Below are 25,572 nucleotides of genomic sequence, written 5' to 3'. Positions count from 1 at the left end.
TATGATGGTTTTCAGAATATTTAAAGTATTATTAGTATAGAATATAGATATGTATATATAGACGAACTGTCTATCTATCTTGTGACTTGTACAAAATGTTTACCTTTGCTAATAGAAGCATTTTGCCCACCCTAAATAAAGCCATTGTTCTCAAATAATTTTAAGTATGCTAGAATCCAGTAAAGTGGATAAATATCCTAATACTGGTATAGTATTCATGCATTCTGCTAAAAGAAAAGTTTGATGTCCTAAGGCAGTTGTATTTTAGTAGAAGGAAAACTGAAACAGAATTTTTGGAATCTTAATGGAGAACTCCTATACTAAGTTACAAATCATGTGATGTAAGAATGTTAATTGGTACAGATTAAATATTGATCTTTAGTTGACTCTCTAGAGATTAAGTTTTATTAATGATATAGTCACAAATTAATGAACCCCTTTGTTATAATTCAGAGGACTGACGGGAGGATAACACAATGTTTAGTGATACTGCCCATGGACACTGCCAGAAGGCTGTGAGCAGCAGGCATTTTTATAGTTGGTACGCTTAAAAGTACATTAAAAACTTTAATGGAGCCAAAACTATTAGACAATATTTGAAACCAAATGGTGGAATAGTTCACAGTGGTGTTTCACCTAGAATAACCAAGAACTTTTGTAAGATTATGTACACATATTAGAAATCTGGTCACTGATTTGGGTTTCTTTTTCATTAAAAAAGTTCTTAAGATTCTTGAAATATAGTAGATCCTTATATTTAGTTACAATGTTTTTTCAAATTTTAAGTATTGTATTCCTGTAACTATGAATATGAAAACTACAAAACAACCTTTTAAATGTTTATTTTGTCTTGGTAATACAGAAATTATAATTGATGCAAAAATACTCTTTTCCCAATAAGTGGTGTTAAAATGATTATCCCTTAATTTTTTACCCTAATTTTAATTTAATTAAATGCGATTCGGTGTAATTAGGATTACTAAGAATATTAGGAGGGAATCATATAACAAAATATTCATGGATTAAAATTCACCTAAATTGTACATAAAATTAGATTTAATTGAAATTGAGCAAGCATTACTCATGCGAAATATCCTCTTTCATATAAACATACTTGAAAAAATTATAAAAAATATCTATAAACACATAATATAAATTAGTTATGGCATAAAATTATTCTAATCTCATATACCTAAATTAAGTACAAAGATCACGATTAATAATTACAAAAAGGACTATTGATGACCGATTAACATGTTATGTATTTTTACTAAGAGATTTGCATACTGTTTTTGTGCTAGTATAAAAAACCTATAACTAAAGATTTCATTTTCAAAACTGTAAGACTGTAACAAAATAACAAATCCCACTGATAGTATACTAAATCTAGTTTGTACCAAAACCCCAAGTTATAAAATGGGTTGAATACCAAACCACTAGCCAATTATATAAAAAATAGTATTTTCTTTTAACACTTTAGGTTGGACAAGCTAGTTTAGTATATATATTGTCAATGATTGTCTAATTATAAAACACAGATATGTAAGTTCAACAATTCATGGCCACTGCTGATGTATCATTATTTCAGGTAAAAGCACTACACAGCCATGAATTTTGACACTTTTTTTTCCATTTGAATGAAAATAGTTCAATCCCAATTGGAATGTTTACAATGTGGTGCTATTTTCTTATAATAATGTTCATTTAATACTGAAACAGTCTGTTTACCAACTTATACTATAAGGCAAAATTTAAATACTTGAACTTTTGATCATGTCTGACTTAGGGGAGATTGACACTTGATGTAATAGATGCAAAATGGCGCGGTATCGTAATATTTACAATATACAAATATTTAAAATTAAACAATCTTTTCTCAGTACTTTTAACAGTTAAGAAATGCCAAATTTTATAAAAGTATTTTGTGATAATAAATCAGCCACATAAAAATATTTTTTCTTAAATAACACTTTCAGGCAATATTTATAAGATTTTATATGGTATAATACTAAGATTTTTTATTCGTAATGCCATTAAATTTTATGAATCCCAGTTTATTATTAAATTATAAAATTCGTAACACATACGGCATTATTGCTAAATATGATTAAATCACAACTAAATAATTGACAGCGCGCCATTTATTTCTGACAAGTGCCACACAACAGTTCATAGACGAAATCTACGTCAATCAGGAGGAGCCGAACTCCGCCATCCAGGTGAGATATTTCTGAATGTCACCTTTCGATACGGACTTGTTGCATTTCGATATAGCCTCAAGAAAATCTTGTTTGGTGACCGGCAAATCCAATTCCTCCTTGGCAAGTTGCTTTATCTGCTCTGGTTTCAAACCAGTTATTCTTCGTCTCATGGACATCATTGAGGCGTCCCTGAATTTAATGATGATTATAAATTACGAGTTTAAAAAAGTGGATGAATAGTAATATGCGCCAAAAAACTAAGAAAAGTTTAACTTCATACTTAATGTCTTCATAAATTGTAGAAATACTAGGAGGCTACTTTGTAGAAAAGTCTACGTTACGAGAACAAACTCGGATAACATATTGAAATATGGGGTGAATGGTATTTTGAATGTGGAACTCGATAATAATACCTGCAAACATTAGTGATGTCAGCTCCGGAGTATCCATCCAGCTTTTTAGCGACCGCTTGCAAATCCAATTCTGGATCTAGTTTGACCTCGCGAAGGTTTATTTGGAGTAATGCTTCCCGACCTTCTTGTGTTGGCAGAGGGATATATATTCTCTTTTCAAGCCGACGCCGGAGAGCCTCATCTATATCCCAGGGAAAATTTGTTGCAGCCAATACCATTACAACCTGAAAAAAAATTCGTAAATTTAAATTGAATACTGCCCACTAACTGCTTATATTTATGTTGTGTAGAGGTAAATAAAGTATAAATAGAGGATATAGTTTCCTCCAGGATTACTTTATCTTTGGCTTGAAGACAGCTGGTTGCAACAACACTTAAAATTGTCCCTTATTTGTTGATGACACAGAACTTATTATTCTTTATTATAAATGGAAATGAAATAATGAAAATAAAAATTAAAATTTACTCCTAAGCATCTTCAAACTCCCAATCGTGATGGTTTTATTTTATTTTTAAATATTTATTGTTCAAAATAAAAAAATAGCAGAAATAAGTGTCAGATTCGATTCCTGGCTAAGGATTTTGAACATTTTTATGCATGAGAAGGGAAACTTCTGTTTTAATACCTTTCCAGGTTCATCTGTAAGTCCATCCATTTGAACGAGCAGCTCTGATTTGACTCGTCTCGAGGCCTCATGCTCGCTGTCCGAACCTCGACGGGAACACAACGAGTCTATCTCATCTATAAATATTGTTGATGGGGCGTAGAATCTGGCCTGAAATGTTTTCAAAAAAAAGTTGAAGTAGACCCCACAAAATTATATTATAAAGGTTGAATAATTCATACTGAGAATCTACTCATAAATACAAACAATAAAACAAGGTAACACCTTGTAAAAATAACAACTGAATCAATCTTATATTTGTCTTCATTAAGTGGTAGTAGAAAATCAGTTTTTTTCGAAATCTGCTTAAGCCAAACGCTGTCAAAAACATTTGATCCCAATTATCATAGTCAATAGTATTAAACTTACCATTTCAAACAGCAGCCTAACAAGTTTCTCAGACTCTCCTCGGTACTTAGAAGTGAGGGTAGAAGAAGAAACGTTAAAGAAGGTAGTTCCACATTCTGTAGCAACTGCTTTAGCAAGCATCGTCTTGCCTGTGCCGGGGGGTCCCACCATTAAAACGCCTTTCCACGGCCGACGGATTCCCTAGAAAATACTCTATGAACACTGTTGGTTTTTAAATCTTATTCTGGGAATACATGTTCTAAATACATACTATTCTGTCTCTCTTTTCTCTGTTTTCTTCATAGCGTAGATACAATTTGACAGGTGGAAACAAAATATTACTTTAGTAAAACTTGCAATTGGACTAATTTAGTTTTGATGAATAAAGATGTGAAGTTTGCGACAGAATCTCTAGAATTTATTAAGAAATTTATAAATTATTTTACGAATAGAAAACTACATTAGTACCAAGTGATATTTATTTGAGACATTTTAAGATTAATTTCCTATTTAAATTCGAACAAGACTTTAACGAAATACCTTGTTTTATACAACTGTACATTTTATAAAAAATAACCAAATACTTTTTAAATAGTAGTACCAATTAACGACATATGGTGATGAGTGTACTTCGGCATATTAATTTAATATTTTAGATTTTTGTCAGCTTTTTAAGAGATGTCTATGTCTTTTTTATATATAATAATAATATGTATACATTAATTGACTTCAATAACAAAGATACATTCTGGTTAGTCGCAAGTCAGTGCAATTTATCCAGACCTCTTTCTAATTAAGAATTTATTGTAAAGAAGTCCAGCATACCTTGAAAAAGTCTGGCATCCACAGAGGCAAGACAACAGCTTCTTCTAGCAGCCGCTTGGCTTCAGAAAGGTCTGCGATGTCGTCCCACCGTATGTTTGGGTTCTTTTGTACTATATCTCTTTCTGTAATAATAATATAGTTAAACTAACAAGTATTGCTCAAGATGGAACAGGGATTTTAATATCATGAATTATTTTTATTCAAAAGTGCACGCTGACACATACATGTAAGTAAAAAATGCACGTTTATCATTTCAGATTTAAATTATAATAATTTGTATTTCTCTTCCCTTGAGAGATACATTTTTTTTTAATTTATTTATTTCCCCATAAATTTTCTATCTTAACATCTACCACAAATGCAGAAAGTACCCACACCGATGATCCTTTAAAACTATAAAGGGTGGCCAAAAAGTCGCGGATCAAACGAAAGTAGGGCTTAGATGTTCTACGGGAGGTTCTAAAGCTCAATCCCTGCAGAGTTATAATTTATTTTGCGTTTTTATTAAAAAAAATACTTTTTTTACTACTTCTCTTCTTAAAATTCCAAAAAATTTACATCTGTCTTTTTTCATAATATCCACTAGATTAGTACTGATGAGACTTTGCGTGAGACACGCTATTTATAGTTGTTTATTGGGTGTATTGAAGAAAATATTAAGTTTAACGAAATAAAAATTTCTCAAATCATAACTTTTTGTTTAATTCGCATTAAAAATATATGATTCGCATCAATTGACACAACAATAAAGGAAATAAGTATAATTGTACTAAATACCCGAACCGAAATTGTGAATAACTCTATGATGTTTGGTTTTTAGGGACTCTCATAAGGATTAGTGCTCTTATAACATTTCGAATGTGTGAATTCCCAGCCACAACACGGATATCTACGGAAACTTTTTTAAATTTGGCTATGACGGTGTGCTTCCTATTCATTAGGGCTTTATATTTATTAACCACGTTTTGCAATTTAGTTTTTGTGTAAATAGAAAATAAATAATGCAAATGACGTTACCTAACATATCGACTAGGTCGCTATCAGCTGAGGAGTTGGGCTCAAACCGTCTCTCGTCCTCTTTGTGTTTCTCATCATCCGTGTCTCTGTCTCCATTATTGTTATCCCTGTCCTGCTTGTCTTTATTGTGATCTTTGTTTGTGTCTTTTGTTTTTGCTGAAATAACAAAAAAACATTTAGTAGTAGATCTTCAAGATTCGAAGAGCAGTGAGTTCGGAACGGACCTAAGTTTCTTTGGTAGTTAAAGGCAAGCAGAGTAAAATAGATATTCAGCCTTTCAATCCTACCAAACAACAACTATGTTGAGCAGGTAATACAACACCAGGTGATACGCCAAATATATAAAAGTAGGAAGGAGAAAAATTTAATTTTAATTAAATTTTACTTTCTCTTTCTCTCTCTCTCTATATATATATATGTTTAATATTATAAATACATATAAGAAATTTAAAAAAAACTAACAACTTTCGATATCTTAAAATCCATGAACAATGTCAACGTAGTATATAGTATGTCCCTACAAAATATACATCCTTTCATTCATAACATAAATTCTTGAATTGAAATTCATTTCCATTGTTATTGTATAACTTTATCAATGCAATCATATCGCATAACATACGATTCATTACGATCTTATCATCAAATTATGCATTAAACATTACGTGCCACATAATCATATTCTCAGAATCGGAAGTTAATATGACCGCTCCTTTAAAAATTGAGACATTATATGCTTCAGTTATTATTGAGGACTATGAGCAGAAATATATCAATGATTCAATTTCGAATAGACCTTTCACTACAAACACAAAATTTTGAACATACATAGTAATCATTTGTTTTTAAGTTACCATGGCAACCGTTTATAATAGCTCGATTGCCGTCATTGTTACGTTATTGAGCAAATCTATATTAATTCTAAATGATCAGAAAAACATAAATAATATAATATTATTGTATGAAATAAAACCTATATATTTTTTTTTGCGCCCGACCTGTGTCCTATACACAGGTCTTCAAAGCATGAAGGTATTCATGTGAAACTAGTAGCTGTGTCGTAAGTCTCGTGAGATTTCATTGTAACACTTCCCTATGTTGCGGCAGTGAATTAATATCTCCTAAGCACTATTGTATTTAAAAATACTAGTTAGCACTTGTAATGTATGTTATATTGTATATTTATGACGGTGCTAATAGAGCGGAAGCTTTACTACGTATAAACGCCAAGACTTCCGTAAAATTTGTTTGAAAGATTTGCGCCCCTGTGTAGATAAAAATTCGATTATCTTACATTATACCACGCCGTGTTTAACTTACCGCTATGTGCCTTTGTATTAATTTTGGGGTTTCGTACATCTGAGGTCTTTCTTTGCGAGGTCGTTGCTGTCTTAGGTGCAGGTTTCTTGGCATCAGCTGTCCGGTTGTTTCGCGGGTTGTTGCGGGCTGATTTCAATGGCGGAGGACCCCTGAATAGATTTTTAAAAATATGTAGATAACGTTGAATTAAAAAAATACATAATTTGTTCGGTATCATTTATCAAACCTCATTGTTTCTATTGAACTTTCTTTTTACATTGAAATTAAATAATTATCGTCTAGCTAAGTACGTATAATTGAATTTACTTATGTTCAACGCTGGTAGGTGAGGGCCAAGCGCTGGGATCTCGATCAGGTGGTGGTGGCCAGATGTCTGGATCTAGTTCATGGGGTGCGGGTGCCCAGATCATATCTCGGGTCGGTAGGTCTTCTAGATCTGAAACAAATACAAAAATAAGGTAAACTTAGGAAAGCGAAGTGAAGACGAATTTAAGATACTCCAAGTGTCCCTAGGTCATGCAAAGACACCCTGAGGGACTGCAGTGCGCACATTTTCTACTGGTTGTGAGAACCTGGTTACTCCAGGTCCAGTTTGATGCTCATAAATAAGATCTCAAGATATCCCGAAGTCACACTCCTGCAACTTTCACTGACGTTACATTAGGTATGGCCTTAGATAACAAGGTTTAGAAAAAGGACTTACTCAAAATTTACGCGAAATTAACTCTATAGTATTCGTTTTATATAATAAAATTTACATATATCCATCATTTCGCGTAGGTTTATTTTTACACAAATACTTACTCAGTGACTCAACTAGAGTTAAGTCTAAATTTGGTAAACCGGACGCCGGTGATCTAAAGACATTAATGTCACTCATTAACAGGTTCTGAGGAAAAAGTGCACAACTTAACATTGGACGTAATTGGCTTGAGATTTAACCGTTACTGAGAATTACTCGTGTGGAAGTAATGTCTTTTAATTGGAATCGATTGTTCGTAATGGTTTTCAAAAATAAATAAAGTTGTTTTAAGGCCCGTAAACCCAAAGCTTAATAAGTTTTGAGGACAACCCAAACAATAATTGTTTCGCCAATAATCCTGGGTATGAGTACCAGTGGCAAGGATAACATACATCGTTATAAATTCTTAATATCTAGCAGAATAGGAGGTTTTATTGTAACTTGAGCGTCCATTTTGCAATAATTTTACAGCGTTTCCTTTATAGATTCATTTTTTCCATTACATAAAGATTTAATAGGTTTATCCCATATGCAAATATTATTTTATAATTAATTTCCAGATCTTTAAGAGAGTTAACAAGTCAGAATACACAGTGCATTCAATACGGTAACAATAATCTTCTTAAACATTCAATTTAGTCTTACATAGATATTAGGGTCAAGAGTGCTTACTGATGCTGAGCATACACCTGACAAGTGGCTATTGAAACTTTCGAGGAAAGTCATAGATTCACCCACGCTGACAAAATCTTAAGACATTCGTAAACACGAAACTTTTGATGGTGTTTTAATACGGAGCGTAAAACGACGACTGATGACTAACCACCTATAGACCAGATATGCCAGAAGGGTCCTGTTTGGGATTCTGGGATTACACAGAGAGTCATCACCAAATATTAGCGCGGTTTAAACGATATTGAGGGCACAAAAAACGACAGATTGATCGGCTATTGCTATTGGAAGATACTCAGTATAGTTAAAGACTCATTAGTATGTATATAATGTATAAAACAGTTTGTCGAGAGTTTGTCAAGATTGAGAGAGTTCCTTCCTCGAGATATTATTGTGAACATTATGTTTGGCTGTTCCTAGATAGTATTTCGAATTTCCCATTGCTATTTTCGCATTTAATTTTAAAAAATGCACCACTGTTAAAGTTATAAATGCTTTAATTACCTAATTATTATAATCCAGTAAAAGACTAGAAGTAAAGACTTGAGTAAACATCTCGTATGTACGAATATCTGTTAAGCAAGAAATGAATTGCAAGTGATTGTGTGGGAGAGCGGAATGCTATTAAATCAAGCGCAAAATGTTCATTATGCCGACATTACCATTAAATAATGGAGCGGTTGACATTATTGGGACGTGCTATTTTTGCTTGTAGAACACGTTTCCGTAAAACTGATATGGATTGACAAACTCTGTTTATTATAATTAAATAAATCTTCCACTTAAACAATTCGTATTATTTTATTATATATGTTTTCTTACGAACCCGTAGAAGTAAATAATATTTCGCAAAATATTGTATAGGTGCCACACTTCCCTTTAATATAGCACTTAATTGAAACTATTTGTAAATATCGCCCCATAGGCTGAAAATGCACGACGGGTAGTTTGTACCTGACAAATCGCATTATACTATCCTTGGTAACAAAAAAATGCATGACTCATGCCTTACTCCTAGATATTCGTGTTCTTTTACCCATATCGCAATAGTGCACAACAAGAACAAAAGAACGCCATTACCCAAGTATCTGTGCCGAATGTATATGCTGGCTCCTCACTCACGACATCTTGCCTTTTTTCTAAGCATGACAAATTTTAAATCAACATTGTAATATTCCTTGATGTTCGAGTCTTGTATATTACAAATATGTTAAAGCTTTTTATGATTAACCAAGACGAAGTCAAACAAACGTCGAAGTATCCTCAAAGACAATAACGATGCGTGCGCACCTAATGTTTTTAATGGTATAAATCAATTAGGTACGGCTATTATTTTATGATTGTTATAAAATACATCTTCTAAACCGGAAATCGTACGTCGGGAACGCTTACGGTGTGTAAAAGGATGTAATCAAAATTGTTTTGTCATTTTTGAATTACGGTATTAGAAACTACTCAACTATTAACAATCAAAATGCATTTTGGTATTTGTGGATATCAATTTATATCGGACAAACGTCTTTTGGAAGTTTCTCGGTTTCCATGCAACTGTTTTTAGCTCAGGAATGTTAACTTTAGTAAAGCAATTCTTAGTATTTGTATCTTTTACAGTCATTTTTTCTGAACTTGAATTTAGGAGTCTCAGACCAAACACGAGGTAGAGTCAAACTGATTCTCAATTCTATAATTAGAAAGAAAACAAAACTAAACCTATTTGCCAGACGGTTACCCAAGTGTGGACGTAGCATAAGATTTGAGATAAGGCCGCGGTACAAGGTGGTACACGATCGAGATTGGAAAGTGGATCTGATCTCGACTGAACCAACGTCGTGACCGAAACGGAAAGTTCGTCCCTTACTGACATTACCACTCACCTTTCAACACTTAATAGCATAAATTTTAAAGCAAAAACTCAAAGTAAATACTCTTAATAAGTCATATTCAAAGTGAATTTTACTTACGTATATGTAACGGTTTATATCTTAAGTTCTTTAAAAAATCAAATGGGATTGCATTATTTTTAAGGCTAGTAAAATATTGCCTGAAATCAAATGTAAGCCTTCTAAACAATAAGTGCATTAAAAACATTAGAAATATAGCGGATATAAAAATCAAATAATGTGAAGTAGTCTAGCGCGATCAGTTAAGAGTTAAGACTAATTTGCAACACTGATTGTTTGTGTGCGTGTGTTTTTAAATTTTCCCTGAAACGCTACTTGGGCCGAAAGTTTCTGAAATCGATTTTAAATTATATTTCTACCCGATAAACGCATAAGGGACTTATTTTTGCTATAAAAATATTTATATTGAAATAAATGTGTGGTGCCTATAGCATTTGTGAATTAAAATACTTGGAAGATAATTAATTCGAAAGTTCACTGAAGTGAAAACGGTAAATGCGCTGAACCTCCAGACATTGAAATGGTGTAATTTAAGATGCATTGTCCGCAATTCGCTGTACGTATAAAATGTTTTATGACGTCCCAAGAATCAGGCACAATTGTTCTTATTAATGAATCAATTATAGTGTGGTGTCGCACTTCACACGCCTATTTGGGTGGAGTGATAAACTATTGTTCTGTTAAAGGATGAATTTTAAGGGGCCAAGGATGAACGCGAAACTAAGTAGTCTTTATATTTAGTCCACCTAAATAAAAACCATATGTTTATTTATTTACCAATAATTTGCAAAAAATAATGCAAATTATAATAAAGAGGGAAACCGTGAAAAAAACATACACTTCATAATATGGGTTAATATATTTTAATTACAAGTTTACTTGACACAATCAGGAGATGATGAGTCAAATGGATATTTTTTTTTTTCAATAACTAAAGTGTACAGTGTGAAGTATTATACATATATTCAAAAAATAGCAATGTATAAACAGTAATTATCTTGTCGAGTAATTCGAAATCAATCGATAAAAAAATGCGTCATATATTTACTCCACAATCAAAATCAATTAGGTTACAAGTCATACTAATGTTTTTACATCCAAAAACGTGATACCAAACATAATTTTACATTAACATATTATTTTTTTCTGTTAAAAACAGTTCTATATATAGTATTTTTTTAATCGTTTTATCCTTGTAAACCTAAAAGATCTAAAATACTTCAGGTCACAATGATTAATATATTAAAATAAAAATGTAATAAAAATGGTTCTACCATTGCGTTTCGTGGTCACTCAATGCCATTTTCCAGAATAACTGTTCGTCATCATCAATAACCGTCAGGACTTTGACCTTTGAAGGGGATAAAAATAAACACAGACAACGATCGCATTAACAAATCATAGTAATTTAGACCAATTAGACGTATGTTTCATAAAGTCTTTTATACACGTCGTAATGTAAAGGTCGATATATAATATATTTATGTATAAACCTGTTTGCTCTTCCAAGGATGTACCAATATTAAAAAATAGTAAAAGTGTAAGAGGAAAAACGTAACGCGTATTTCTACATTAAGTTTAATAATTTTTTAAAGTCAACAATCTAAGGTTTCAGGTGTGTAACGTTTTTAAGTGTTATGTGCGTTTTTGAGTGAATCAGCATTCTTTGTACAACTTACTTCCACCGAGCGGTGTAATGGGTTTATCTCCCTCATGCTGGAACATCTGGACAGTGGCCACAGTCCCTTTCAGCTGCTCGTACTCACGGGCCATTTGACGTTGGACCTGAAAACAAATGACATATTAGCTTACCCATAAAAGATCGTTCAAGGTATTAGTTACCTTGTCGTATTACATGTAATAATAATGTACCATTCTCAGGGTCAGAAGCCATTCATTCGAACTTGTGGCTAACTTAGTTACGAACTTTTAGTACGCCTACAAAGGCAAAACGAATCGCGCACATGGGCTGTAATTATAATACTATATTAGATACAATAGCTTAACGTTACGCAAGCAAGGGCCTACCATTTGTTACGCACTAACCACAGGATAGTTTACTAAATATTAGTGCTTTTTTAACGGAAGCAAACGTACAATCGATTGTTTTAATTCCTGTATCAAAACTAAGCAGCACTTCCTATCGCAGCTAAAAAGCAAAACCACAAGGCCACGTATCAGTAAGGTAATATTTTGTGCTAACACCTCCATTAAATAACGCGATTATATATCGTGTATAGAGAAGCAGGCTTCTGCGTGCGAGTCTCATCCCTAGGTCGTAGGTTCGATCCACGACTGTGCATCAATGGGAATTCGCTAGAACGGTGAAAGAAAACCCAAATATTTACCTACTAGCCTCAAACAGTTAGACGTAAAAAGGTTGTAGCGATACAAATACTCGAGGTAAATATCAAAGATTGTACTGATGTTAATGATTTGAAAATATTTATTACGCTTATAAATCATTTAATTGTTACATTATGAGACGCCAAGCAGTCTGTTCTCAAAGCATCAATTGTACTCTAGGTATAAAAAAGTGTACTTGTTAAACTCATTAAAATTCATTTTGTGTGTGGGTGGAACAATGATTAACGTCAAGTTAAGACAATAAATGTGTGTATAGCACATAGTATTGAACAACGAGAAAATAAATATTTAAAACAAATGTTTTAAAGAAAAAAAAAGCAAAATATAATGAGTTAATATTTTAATTAACTCATGTTTTTTGTTTTCAGATCAAATTCCAAAGAGCACTAATGATTACATCGTATGCATATACATATAATACATATATTTATCCTATGTATATATAGGAAAACATCTTCGCTTCGGACCACGGACGTCTCCAGTTCTTAACATTGATAACATTGTTCTTATCATTTTAATTTAATTCGTTTGGTATTAAACTTTAATTATTTTAATTAAAGTACTTACTCACTAAATATTTTTATAAGGTTTATTATTTTTATGAAACTATTCTAACGCTTAATAGGATGCAAGGTCACGATCATAAATAAAACGAGGTTAATAAAAAACAATATAATTGCTTCGAGCATTTCACAAACGAATACAATTCAAAGGCTTTTTCATTTCCCTAATCGCCGTATGCAAGTGTAACAGTCTCATAAAAGCACACAATGGTTCAAAATAAACAGAGTGAAATGTTGCTATTGTTTAAATTTCTCGGAGAGTGCCCACACGAGCCTTGAGGAAAAGTGAAATTTGATCTCCCACATGATTTAAAAATTACACAATCAACCGCCCACTATTCTACTGATGAGAAGGTGTTAATTGGCCATAAAAATACATACTGCACAATAAAATTAAATAATTAAAATTTAATTTAAAAAATCCGTAGCGGTACAACCTTTTTAGGTGTGGGTCTCAGATCGGCACCTGTTCTTAATAATTTCTCAATCTAATAGGCAAGTAGATAATCAGCCTTCTCTGCTTTGTCACATGCCGTCAACTTTATAGGTGTAAGGCAACCGGTTTTATCACGACGTTTCCTTCGCCATTTAAGCGATAACATGCGCACATATAAAGAAACTCCATTGGTATGCAGCCGGGAATCGAACCTTGTAAGAGACTTAAATCACTAGACCAACACTGCTGAAATTATTGATTTATTCTAAATTATAAAAGCCGTTAAAGAGCAAGCAATGCTCTGTTAGACTGTTCAAGGTGTAACATAAGGAATGCTGCAGCATTTGTTTCATTAATGTGATAAGACTTTGTATTTACTAATAGCAGTTATCATTATAGTTCGATACTGCGTAAATAAACAACATTTGCTTGCCTTCATATAACACCAGGTTAAATATACTCTCGTTCAACACGCCTGGAAAACCTAACACCAGAAAGATCACCGCCTCAATGTTTGTATTTATGTAAACTGTAACGAGTACTTCACATATCGCGTTAGCATAACGCAATATACACGTTTACTTAAGACCGCACAATCCAATTGTAAAACGTCTTCCTACTCGCTACAATGGTATTATGCAATATTACGACTCCTTAGTACAAGATGAATAGAACAAAGTATACATTTGAATATGTAAGTAATGTACGTAGTATTGTACGGAAATCTTTAAATTATCCATAGCTTTTATAGCAATTGTTAAGACAAACAAATTGTAAGCTTAGTTTCTGTCACTCAGTTATAAATAAACAGATTTTTGTTATTTACCATTGATATTTGGTATTCGAAATTCAAACAATTTTGACTAGAGTACAATTTTTATTTTACCAGAAATACCTTGGTATTTTAATTAGCAGCTTATTACTCCGACAGACGACTAACCTTCAGTAAAAATAATAGTAATATATATATGGGGTACGGGGACATTGCGTAAACATGAAGTATTTCACCTGATTTGTAAAACACCTTGACCGAAATATACTTAGGATTACCATATTATCGGAATTAAATCTACCCACATACTAAGTATTATGCGGGCTAATAAACTGTAGGCCTTCCGTAATTCTAATCGCCATTGAATAACTTAATAGCCCGGTTTCAATTACACGCACAAACAGTCAAAGACAAGTTATTTAATTATTCAACTTTTAACAATTTTGTTCTATTAACATTTTTTTAATAGACGCGTGCGTTGTTAATAATAGTTTGTTGAAATATACCTATGTATATAAATACTAGCTGACGTAGCAAACGTATTTCGCCATGTATATCATTTATAATAAAAAATAGGTGGTGATCGTAGAGGAAATTTGGGGGTTGTATGTATTTTTTAATGCTGCCCCATAAAAATAATTTAAAAAAAAATTGGGGACTTTTGGACTACCCTTAAAATTTAGGGAGATGAAAAATAGATGTCCGATTCTCAGACATACCCAATATGCACACAAAATTTCATGAGAATCGGAGGGGTTTTACTATAAACACCGCGACACATGAATTTTATATATTAGAAGACGATTCCGGTACGTCTTATCGCAGCCTTTCAAATTACAGAATGAATTTGGTGTTTTTCAAACGATGCTTTAGAAAGACTTCAATCCTTGTGACATCTGCGTGGCCAGATAAGACCATCATAAAGAGGTATACGTAATCGTTTAATTCTTTGACACGCTCCTGATAGATCAACAAGAACAATCTGTCTATAATTTATCAAATCTAACTCGGGAATTCAAAGATGGTTACCATTATGAATTATGCATGACATGTACTTATGTACATTATGCACCTTACGATTATAAAGAAGCCTACATGACAATACATTTACATATTTAAAAATGCGAGTGTTGTATTGAGAGATTCATTCTGAGAGGCGTTAATATCGTTATGAAAAATTTATCTACATACAAAAAACGCGTACACGCGTAAATGCGTTTATCGCATTTGCATTAAGTAATTAGACTTCATATGCGTCATATATCGCCTACATAAAGGTCAATGACATCGCCTAATGCTACTACAATAGAACAAACGAAATGCTTTGGCGACAATCCAGCCGCTAAATCAGACTAGGTGACCTAACTAGGACCTTTCTTCTAACAAAACGATTGATCTTTGATTTACTACTAGATCTACGTGTCTAAAGCGTCTACCTCTAAATTAAGATAAAAAATAACAAATTCCAATCGGCTATTCCTTAATTAATTTAATTGTTTTCGAAGAAAAGTCAAGTTTTAATTAATTTGGAGTTATGTACATATTAAGAGACATACATATAATAAAAATCTGTGAAAGAATATGTACCACCTCCTGTCAGCAATTTTCAATATACACTATCCAATAAAAAGCTATTATAGTATGTTTTACATACGATTATGAATCTACGATCAAGAATCAATACTTAATTATACCCTAAATAACGACAGTTGATTTAAAAGTAATAAAGTACACCTTAAAAGCTAACACAGAATATAGATAAAACATAGACATTTGAATAGGAAATTGGTAGAAAGTTTAATACACTGATAATCGTCAAATGGGTAACTGTCATATTCTGAACCACATTGAAAAAGAAGGTCAGTGGCGCTAGAACCATTTTAGGTTTGGGCCTCAGATATCTGTATCTGTTTCATGATAATTTTTAGGTCTAAGACAAGCCGGATTCTGTACGAGGTTTTCCTTTCGAGCGAATGTTAAATGCGCAAATATAAAGAAAGTCCATTGGTGAAAAGCCAGGGATCGAACCTACGACCTCATGTGATTATGAGTCCCAATCTTAGTAGATTGAAAAAGATATTTAATTAGTATTATGCATATACACACAGAATATTAAATTAACGTTTCCGTTTCCGGAATTTAGTTTTATAATTATTATTAAAATGAAAATCGTAATTTTCATAGAAAAGGGTCGTCAGATGTTGGGATATACAGTCATTACTCTTCACACTGTCTAAAGGCTCGCGGAATTTAAGAATTCTTACTACATAAATCAAATATTATCAGGTGTATGCATTCATTAATATAGACATTACAACTAATATTTTACTTTAACATGAGCATAACATACACAACTGGAGCAAATCTTTGATCCAGATTGTGATATGTACCTAAACAAAAGAAAATAAAGTATTTCTAAACTGAAATAATAACGAAAACATTCATTGGATTAATTCTTAAGTTTTGAAAGACTTAAATGAAAACTAAATTACTTCAACATCACCTATGTGCCAAGAAATCTCACATATGCTAATAATATAAACTGTATAACATTTATATTATATCACATATTACAGTGTTTATCTGCATATATTTATGGTTTGTTAAGTAATTCCCGACGTATCAAAGAGCTAAATGATAAGCCGTTAGAACCGAGATCAATAAAATACACAGTTTATTGAATGTAACTTATTTCGTATATTTAGAATAAACAGAAATTGTTAAGAACTGTAGATAAAATCTTTTCAAAATAAGAACTTAATAACATTTTTAATTTAACATGAAACGCAGGGCTTTCACGATGGTTCAGTCTTAGCTTTCCATAAGCCTCTTTGCCATACTGTCTAATTAATATATAATAATTGTTTAATGTTTAAGTTATTGTACCTATATCTTAGTAGTTTTTGAAGTTATACTTGTTCAAGCGCGATGGGGAAATATGATGAGAGTGAATTTTTACGATGCGCGCGCACACCAACACCTAAATTGTGTTTCGTACCAGTAACATTAAACAGTGTGAATAAATAAATATTTTTTGGTGTTTTTAAATCAATTTCATATACGACGGTGATAGTATTTACTAATTATTAGTTTAAATTAAAAGTTATTAAATTAAAGTTTAAATTAAATCTTTTTGATTATTTTTAATATTTATTGTTTATCACTACTGCATTTTAGTTATTTTTTTCCATACGCCAAAGAAGAAATTGTAACGCGTGTACATAAGTACACATTCTTTTTTTTTAAATATTGGAATTGATTTCAGCGAAGTATGGTATAAATAAGAATAATATTTAACATAATGCATCTAAACAAATGCGTTTAATATAAACAACGCATAAACCGGAAAATAGCTACCTCAAACAAGCGTACTGAAATAGAACGAGAGCTGAGCAATCTCAGCAATTTTCAGTTTATTATTCTCAAACATCGAACATTCTAAAAGATACATTTCCTGCACATTATTCACGAGACTAAGTTGTTGAACTTCTAAAAAATAAACATAAAGTTCAACAGCGTCATACTTTGGTTGTAGTTAAAAATAATTTTCTCGAATAAGTTCAACCATCGAAATTCTTCTATTAAGTAGCTACCTTAAAACTTAAAAGATTACTATACTTATATTTGATATGATGATTATAAAGCTATTACCCATTCGATACTACTGAAGTGCCTTTGTTCAAGCTAGAGTCAAAAACCAGTTTCTAAGCACACTCGCAGTAGGTACTTAAGTTGCAATCATTTTTTCTTAATTTTCTATAAAATCGGAGAAAGTGTCATATAATCACTTCGTCACTCGTTTCATACTTTATAAGAGAAATAATGAAATTGACAAATTATTTAGAGATAAAATGATTCGCGTGTGACGTTCGTGATAATATGCAAAATACATAATTGGTATCACGCGAGCACCGCAACGGAAATAGTAATTATAGTAAAAGTTTATTTAATGATAAATGTCAATAATTTGATCTAAGATAATATTGAATGGTTTTATATACGTAGGACTTACGTAATAATTCAAAAAAAATAATAAAGGCAAAAACACAATATTTCTAAATTATTATTTAATGAGTTTCAGGCTGATAATATGAGAATGTATTCAGTGTCAAAAATTCGTTTCGAATTACGATTTAATCGCCGCGTTTAAACTGAGAAGCGGAGAAGGCTGGAAGAAACTTGTCATCTATACCCAAAATGATGGAAAATACAGTAAGTGTAGTTAACTATAATAAACATTTAGTGTAGATCTAATGTTCTCTAAAGACTATGTATTTATTCAATTAAGTTATTTATATACAAGCGATAATTCAAATATTTCATTAAAGATACTCGAAACAAACACGTACCTATATAAACTGTTGTACCTAAGATAAAAAAAAAATAGTTTCACCGTATTCGTATAAATTGAAAAAAGTTTCTAATTACCGAAAAATATTCGAATCATCAATTAACGGTCAATTAAAATGTAAAAACCATGACATTTGTTTCAGTAAGAAACTGGTTTCTCACGTTTTTATTCAGGTCAACCGTTCAGTAAAACGTATGTTATAAAAAAATTATCAACACTTACACCCTGCGTACGTTGAACTGCAAACCGCTTATAAACGAGGAACGACACTTCACGGAATGCGTGGAGAAAGAAACTAAAGAACTTTTTTGTGTTTTACAGGCAAATGCATGTAATATTTTGGTAAAATGATACCCCATCCATTGTTGCTGTACCTGTAGATGGGTTTTTAGGTAATAGACAATATAACTACATCAACATTTTGATAGATGAATCAAAAATAAAGAAACATTCATTAAATAAATTTAGTGTGGGACTAGCGTTAGTTAATTTTGTCACAACCGTATTTTTATTTTGTATAATGTTTATGAGTTTAACATTACCATATTAAAAAAGATATAGTAGTGCGCAGATTTAACTTAGCCTCACTCAGTAGGCTCGCCTTGGACACCCGGGCATGCCTTGTGACCACAACAGCTATCTAAAAAGTACTTCACTAACATAGAAAAAATGCGTTTATGAAAAATTATTTTAAAGAATCTTCTGTAGTTTTTGTTATTCGTTCAATAGATAACCATTGTTGTCAGGTAAGTGAATGTCTCTGTGTAAACTGATGAAAGAGATGGTTATTTAGACACAGATATTGGTGTGACTTTTGTGTTTAACGGTCTTGTTCATTACATTGTCAATTAGAAAGTAATATGTCTAATATTCTATTTGAGGTTTACTGTTATGTCAAGGTTTTAGGGGTCAAAATCGTCGTCATAATACAGTATTTGTATCTAGTTGTATAGAGAAAATGGCTCAACAGATCTTGAACATCGAGGTACAATTCCTGTTATCTAGATTGTCTGACGTTTCCGACATGTATAGGAAATATTGATACTGAAATGTGTTGTGTTTGATAAATCAACAATTGTAATAACGCTTGGTACTTATTGTAAAGATAATACAACATTGATAAAAAATCAAGCATCTCTGCATTAAGATAACATAATTAATTAAGATAATGTGCTCTAGCCAACCTTTATTGCTGAATCTACACTGATTTTTAATTCCGTAGAATTCTGACAGCTATCATTTTTTGACATGTCAGAGATTACAAATCTTTTTGGCCGGGAACATTTCTCGATTTCAGAACGAGTCTGAACATCTGAGTATATAGATATATTTAATTTGTTAGTAAGTTTGACCATTTTATTCAGTGCGGTGCTGCACATTAAAAGTAGTTTTTACGGCGAGTGATAAATACGTCCCTTATCACAACAAACAGTAAAACACGCACATGTGAAGCTAACATTTTTTTAAAGGTTTACTATCCCTGGAATTAGTAAGCAGTGATGCCAGCTAAAGAATAAAATATATTCTTCGTGATATTGAATTATTTGTTATTTCTTTTTAGGAGCAACAATAGTAGCACAATTCTACGGCATGAAAAATCAGAGTCAAAGTGGTGGAACAGTGGGCTCGAGACGCTGGCATTCTCATGTTTTCCTGTAAAGTTTTATTACCTGTGCGAGGTATGCTGCAGTTCACGGTTGTATACAAAAAGCGGTAAACGCGTTCATTACTTGTTAGACACGGCGGTAGCAACGGCCCTTCTCACTAGGGTTGGCTATTTAGCGGGTATTTAAGAATAAGATCGTAATACGTAATAAATAAAAAAATAAAAATAAAAAAGCCTTTTTATTTCCTACAAATATAACTTTTACATTGGCCCATCTCCAAGCGCTTACTTATCTAATTAAAATTAATACCATCTTATTTTTATTTATTTTCTATATTATTTACCTATAACTATTTTATTTATTGTTATTAATATATATTACTTATATAATATTTGCTACTATATATATCATATCATATAATAATAAGTAAATAGAAGATCGGCCCTTTTTTGGGTAATATAAAACTAAACAGAATGCTACTTTAACCCGTCGCTTTTCTCAAAGTTTCAAAGGTCATATTTAGGTAATTAATTACTTTGTCAGGGTGTTTCTGGACAAAGCTCTCTCCCATTATGCTTGTTCATTTTCTAATCAATTTAATTAATTTACAAATATTAATTATGCAGTCTATACATTGGAGTTTATAAGACTAGCAATTTTATGAAAAGAGCCAGCAAGTTATCTATATAATAATGAGATATTAATAAAGTATATTTTCTACCTTAAATCTACAATATGTATCTCTTAGGATCTCGAAGGACGAATCTTATTGGATAGATACCCTATTTTTGCGTGATATAGTAAGTAATATAATGTAATGTAATGCAACCCTGCACTTCAAGTAGATCGACTACATTTTCTTTTAAAGCGAGTCTGTCAACTTTCAAGTTGAATATTCTTATTATTCCGTAGATAATTAATGTATTGAATTCTAAAAACCTTCTTGCCGACTAATGGCCTTTCGAGAATTAAAATCTTAATGTTCATATTCCTAAGTAACAATGATATTTATAATTTACATAACATGTATAATTAAGAGCGATGTTTGGCCAGCTAGTTCAAACAATTAATGTGTCATTAGAGTTAATGAAATCTTTTATATCAAATTAGAATTACTATAATTATTTTTAGATTGCCTAACTCTTAATTAGTTACTCTATGCCAGAGTATGTAAAGAGGGTCAAAATGTGTCTACAATATTCCAAGTAGGTGACGACTTCGAACGACTAACACTTCTTTTAAGTTACGTGCTAGCAGTTGGTCAATGAACTTCAAACTAGGTTCCTAAGAAACTGAAGTAGGCTATAGCGTGGATTGCAGACATGCCACCATGGCCTAAATTAATAAATTAATACTACAAATGACTTTAATCGAATTGCTTTTTACGACTGTATAATATGCATAGTGGACATGTAAATTGCGTCAGGATATTTCTATTATTTTTAGCGTTAATTGTAGTTACTACTACATACTAGACGGGCGGAAATCTGTTACAACTGTTTATAATTTTTTTTGTGATATAAGCCTTGGCTTTAATGCTAAGTCATAGCACTACGGACGGAAAAATAGATATAAGGAGTATTTCTACTATTATATACCTTGTAGTATTGAATATAAAATCTTTTGTATCTAAAAAATCGTCGATGTTCCGTAACTCCTTCAAGCTATGTAAGAATACATTTTCAAAAGGACAATTTAAATGTTGCTTAAAAATGTTGAATTTATACAAAGTGTTCTTTTGTCCCCATAGTTTTCGTTGTTAACATGAATTGCGTGCGAGACTTCAGAAAATGGGTTATACGGGTCGTATGCGCAAAAAAGCAGGTAACCCTGGCATCGTGAAATTTGTTACATTACAAAAAACCAATCGAGTGTAAAAACTCCTTTGTTGGGTTTCGCTGCGAGAAATACTAATTTGATAAACTACAAGGACGCGGATAATGTTTTGTGAGGCTCTTACCGACACGAGTTACAGGAAGCCATTTTACATTAAATACTTTTTGTTAACTACCGCTCAAATAGGTAGGTATTTCCTAGATAAAATATTATCCGAATTTGTAAGTATAATTATATAAATATATTTACTATTACATAATAGATACTGTGATTTTATATTTACTATACAGTTTATGTGTTATAATATGTTTCGCGAAAAACAACTTGTGTGTGTTTTAAAAAATACAATTCTTAATTAATTTTACATACAGAATAAAAACTAACATGACGATGTCATATTATCGTATACCTTGAGAATGATAACAGATAACTGAAGAACGTCACCATGACTTAGTAGGCGTGACGTTGATGTAAAACAGCTACTTTGTATGATTTGTTTTGGATTTATAAACATAGATATAAGGAGTATTTCTACTATTACTTATTGAATATAACCTCTTTTGTACCTAATAAAACCGTTTAAAAATCGACAATGTTCCGAAACGTAGAAGAAATCCACAACACAAACGGTCACTGAATCTTAAGAAATAAAAATACCCTATATATATATATATATACCCTAACCAAACATAAGACATGTTTTACTTATTTTAAGTCTTATATACAGAATTTTAAAAAAACCGCCCGTAAAGTGTGCGAAAGACTTATTAATTAAAAGATTAAAATTGTATCGATGTATTTTTGAAAAAATACGTTTAGTACCATAACCACACTTCTTATCATTACTGACACATTCTGAAATTGCAAAATGTTTCTAAAGATCTCATCTTGAGATCTCTATGCACACAATTCGTAATGCACAAACTACATAATGCCTTCCTTAGATTTTTAAGTCGGTTAAAAATTGTACCATGAACGAAATCATTACAGTTTGATTATTATAACATGAAAGCCGTTTTTATTTTGTCAATTACAAAAGAATGTAAAAGATGTAAGGATATATTATCGACTACTTTAGTAAGGATTTATTTATAGTTGAACGGTAATCACGTACGATGCAACTTGCAATCGGAAATGCTGATGAACTCGTGAGATAACATATTTCGTGACAATCTTTGTTGCAGGATACACATACTAATGAACATGTAGTGTGGAACTTTTATTTTAAATTCCCTTTGAGTGACTGTAAAGAAAGCTGTGTATGATATGCTTATGAATACTTGTTTGTATTGAGTCCAAGTATATAAAATAATAAATGTATTATTATTCCCTTAACTAACTTCATGATTGTAATTTTCATATAATATTGTCTAATCTACCTCATTGAAACAAAATTAGCTTTATCATACGACTGCAACAAACAAAACTATACATATAATAAAACCACTTTATGATACAACTTTTTTACTTCCATAAGGTCACCGTTGATATTTCCTTGGCTGTATTTACATATGGCCTTTACCAATATATATATATATATATATATATATATGTATTTGTAATGCACAAATGAGACAGACATTTGCATATTGATACCATTTAAGTACCATCTAATGAACAACATATATGCATAATGCATAAATGAAATCTAATGTATGTACATTCAAATATTTTTTTTTAAATATTCTAAATAATAAATTATTTAGAATATTTTGGTTATAAAAATTAATCCAAAATAAATTACCAAACCTATTAACCTGTTTCATAAAAAAATCTTAAATCTAATTTGATACTGCTTTATTAATATTATGCATATTTTTTGTTAATAAAATGACTTTGCTAACAACATAACTCAAAATTAAATGAAGGTAGAATTTTTCCTATTTCTGATGGTGACTATGGGATTATTCCCATAAGGTTATCCTTATGAAAACTAAATTAGCTTATTCATATTCTTTTAACCGAAATAATTTAGAGACTAGAGTACTTTTGTTGATAAGGTGTATCATCCCTGGTAGAAGGATTAATATGCCTAAATGTATTTGAAAAGGCGCAGCAGATAGAAGTGTATAATGTTTTTAATTAATAACACATTTTTGTAAATTTGTAAAGTAATATTAGTGCTTAATACTAATATGATTAGTTTAAGTTCAATGAAAGGTTAATTATTTATGCTCCATTGACCTTAAACCATGTCAATGGCTTTCTATGATGAATATTGACAACAATGAACTCGGTACAAAGTAAGGGTTCAAGGTTTTATATCATATATCTTTAGGATTATCATATCATGTTATCTTTACTATTTTAACATGTAATTAGTTTTCTTACAAATATAGGAATTAAAGTACTCTATTGTGTAATTGTTGATGGTGTCATAAGTGGTTAATATGATAAAGATGTATGGATCAAATATATTATAAATAAAGTAAAAGCCTTATATAATAAGAATTATATATTATGTTCTTACAACTACAACCATGCCATTTTTTCTACACAGTTTTTACTAAAAAAATACAATAATATTTAGTTGTATTACAGTACTAATATTATAAAAATGAAAGATGTGTATTAAGGTATGTTTCTAAGGAATAAAATTGTAGACTGAATTCAGAAATTGGATTGATATCCTGTATTCTAATAGTAAAGGAATTTCGAGATAATGGTAAGTATCTCTGAGCAACTCAGTTATATTTCTTCTTAAGTATTAAAAAAAAGAACTGTCCAGTTGTGCTAAGCCAGGACAGGGCTAAATAATTAAATTGAAGCTAGTCAATGAGTTATAATATGTTACATTTTAAATTTAAATTTGTTAAATATTAGTAATAAAAAAATTCCGGAAAATAATCACACATTTGTAATTGGCTTTATCTGAACTCTCAAATCAATTTAGATCTCCCTAGGAGGCCTTTCGTCCGTAAAGTAAATTAGTCGTAATCATAAAAGGTATGGACATATAATTCAAGGTGATCAGCTTAAATATAATGAAAGAAAATGAATAGTGTAAACACTATTGACTCACCAGTTGCCACTTCGACTTGCGTGTAGGATCTGCAATCGTGATGAGAAGTCTATGGATCATTTGCACTGTACCCTCATAGTAGACGAGAGCCGACTCATAGTTTCCCATCAAAGCCATTTCACGGGCAAGCTTTGTGTTCTCGCAAATTTCCCCAACAGAAACTGCCATAATTGTCATTCCCGCTGCGTACATATAACTAATTCTTCCCAGAAGACTACTTTTCCACACGAAGAGAGAATAAAACGCATGTGACAATACTTTTACGAGAATTTATCATATTTAAAAATTTGGATATTCACATTTTAATTCAACAACGAATTTATTATTGAAAACTTAGTGCTTGATTTCTTATCTCATAGCAACGGGTTACGGGAAATTTTAAAACCGTGCCCGTCCTTCGAGAGACAACACAAACTTTAGCAATTTTGATCGACGACTACAGCAATTTGAATATGACGTACATTAAACTGGCAATTGACACCCGCTACAGCCAAAGGACTGCGAAAGAAATACA

The 25,572-nt window shown here is 31.5% G+C and overlaps 1 protein-coding gene across 1 annotated transcript; it reads right to left on the bottom strand.

Moving 5' to 3' along the window:
- Positions 1 to 826: 826 nt before the first annotated feature.
- On the bottom strand, positions 827 to 25,503 carry LOC110994481 (katanin p60 ATPase-containing subunit A-like 1). The gene is made up of 10 exons (XM_045631099.1): positions 25,059 to 25,503; positions 11,784 to 11,889; positions 7,096 to 7,225; positions 6,790 to 6,938; positions 5,470 to 5,625; positions 4,453 to 4,574; positions 3,649 to 3,828; positions 3,241 to 3,390; positions 2,615 to 2,838; positions 827 to 2,390 (listed from the first exon to the last, which is right to left on the bottom strand). The coding sequence occupies exons 1-10, from the start codon at positions 25,248 to 25,250 to the stop codon at positions 2,192 to 2,194; spliced, it is 1,608 nt and encodes a 535-aa protein (XP_045487055.1). The 5' UTR covers positions 25,251 to 25,503; the 3' UTR covers positions 827 to 2,191.
- Between the last annotated feature and the right edge of the window lie 69 nt (positions 25,504 to 25,572).

This window comes from Pieris rapae, chromosome 14 (genome assembly GCF_905147795.1).
Source record: "Pieris rapae chromosome 14, ilPieRapa1.1, whole genome shotgun sequence".
In the NCBI taxonomy this organism is placed as follows: domain Eukaryota; kingdom Metazoa; phylum Arthropoda; class Insecta; order Lepidoptera; family Pieridae; genus Pieris; species Pieris rapae.
The sequence above is the reverse complement of the archived record's forward strand: the minus strand, read 5'-3'. Positions and strand labels throughout refer to the sequence as shown.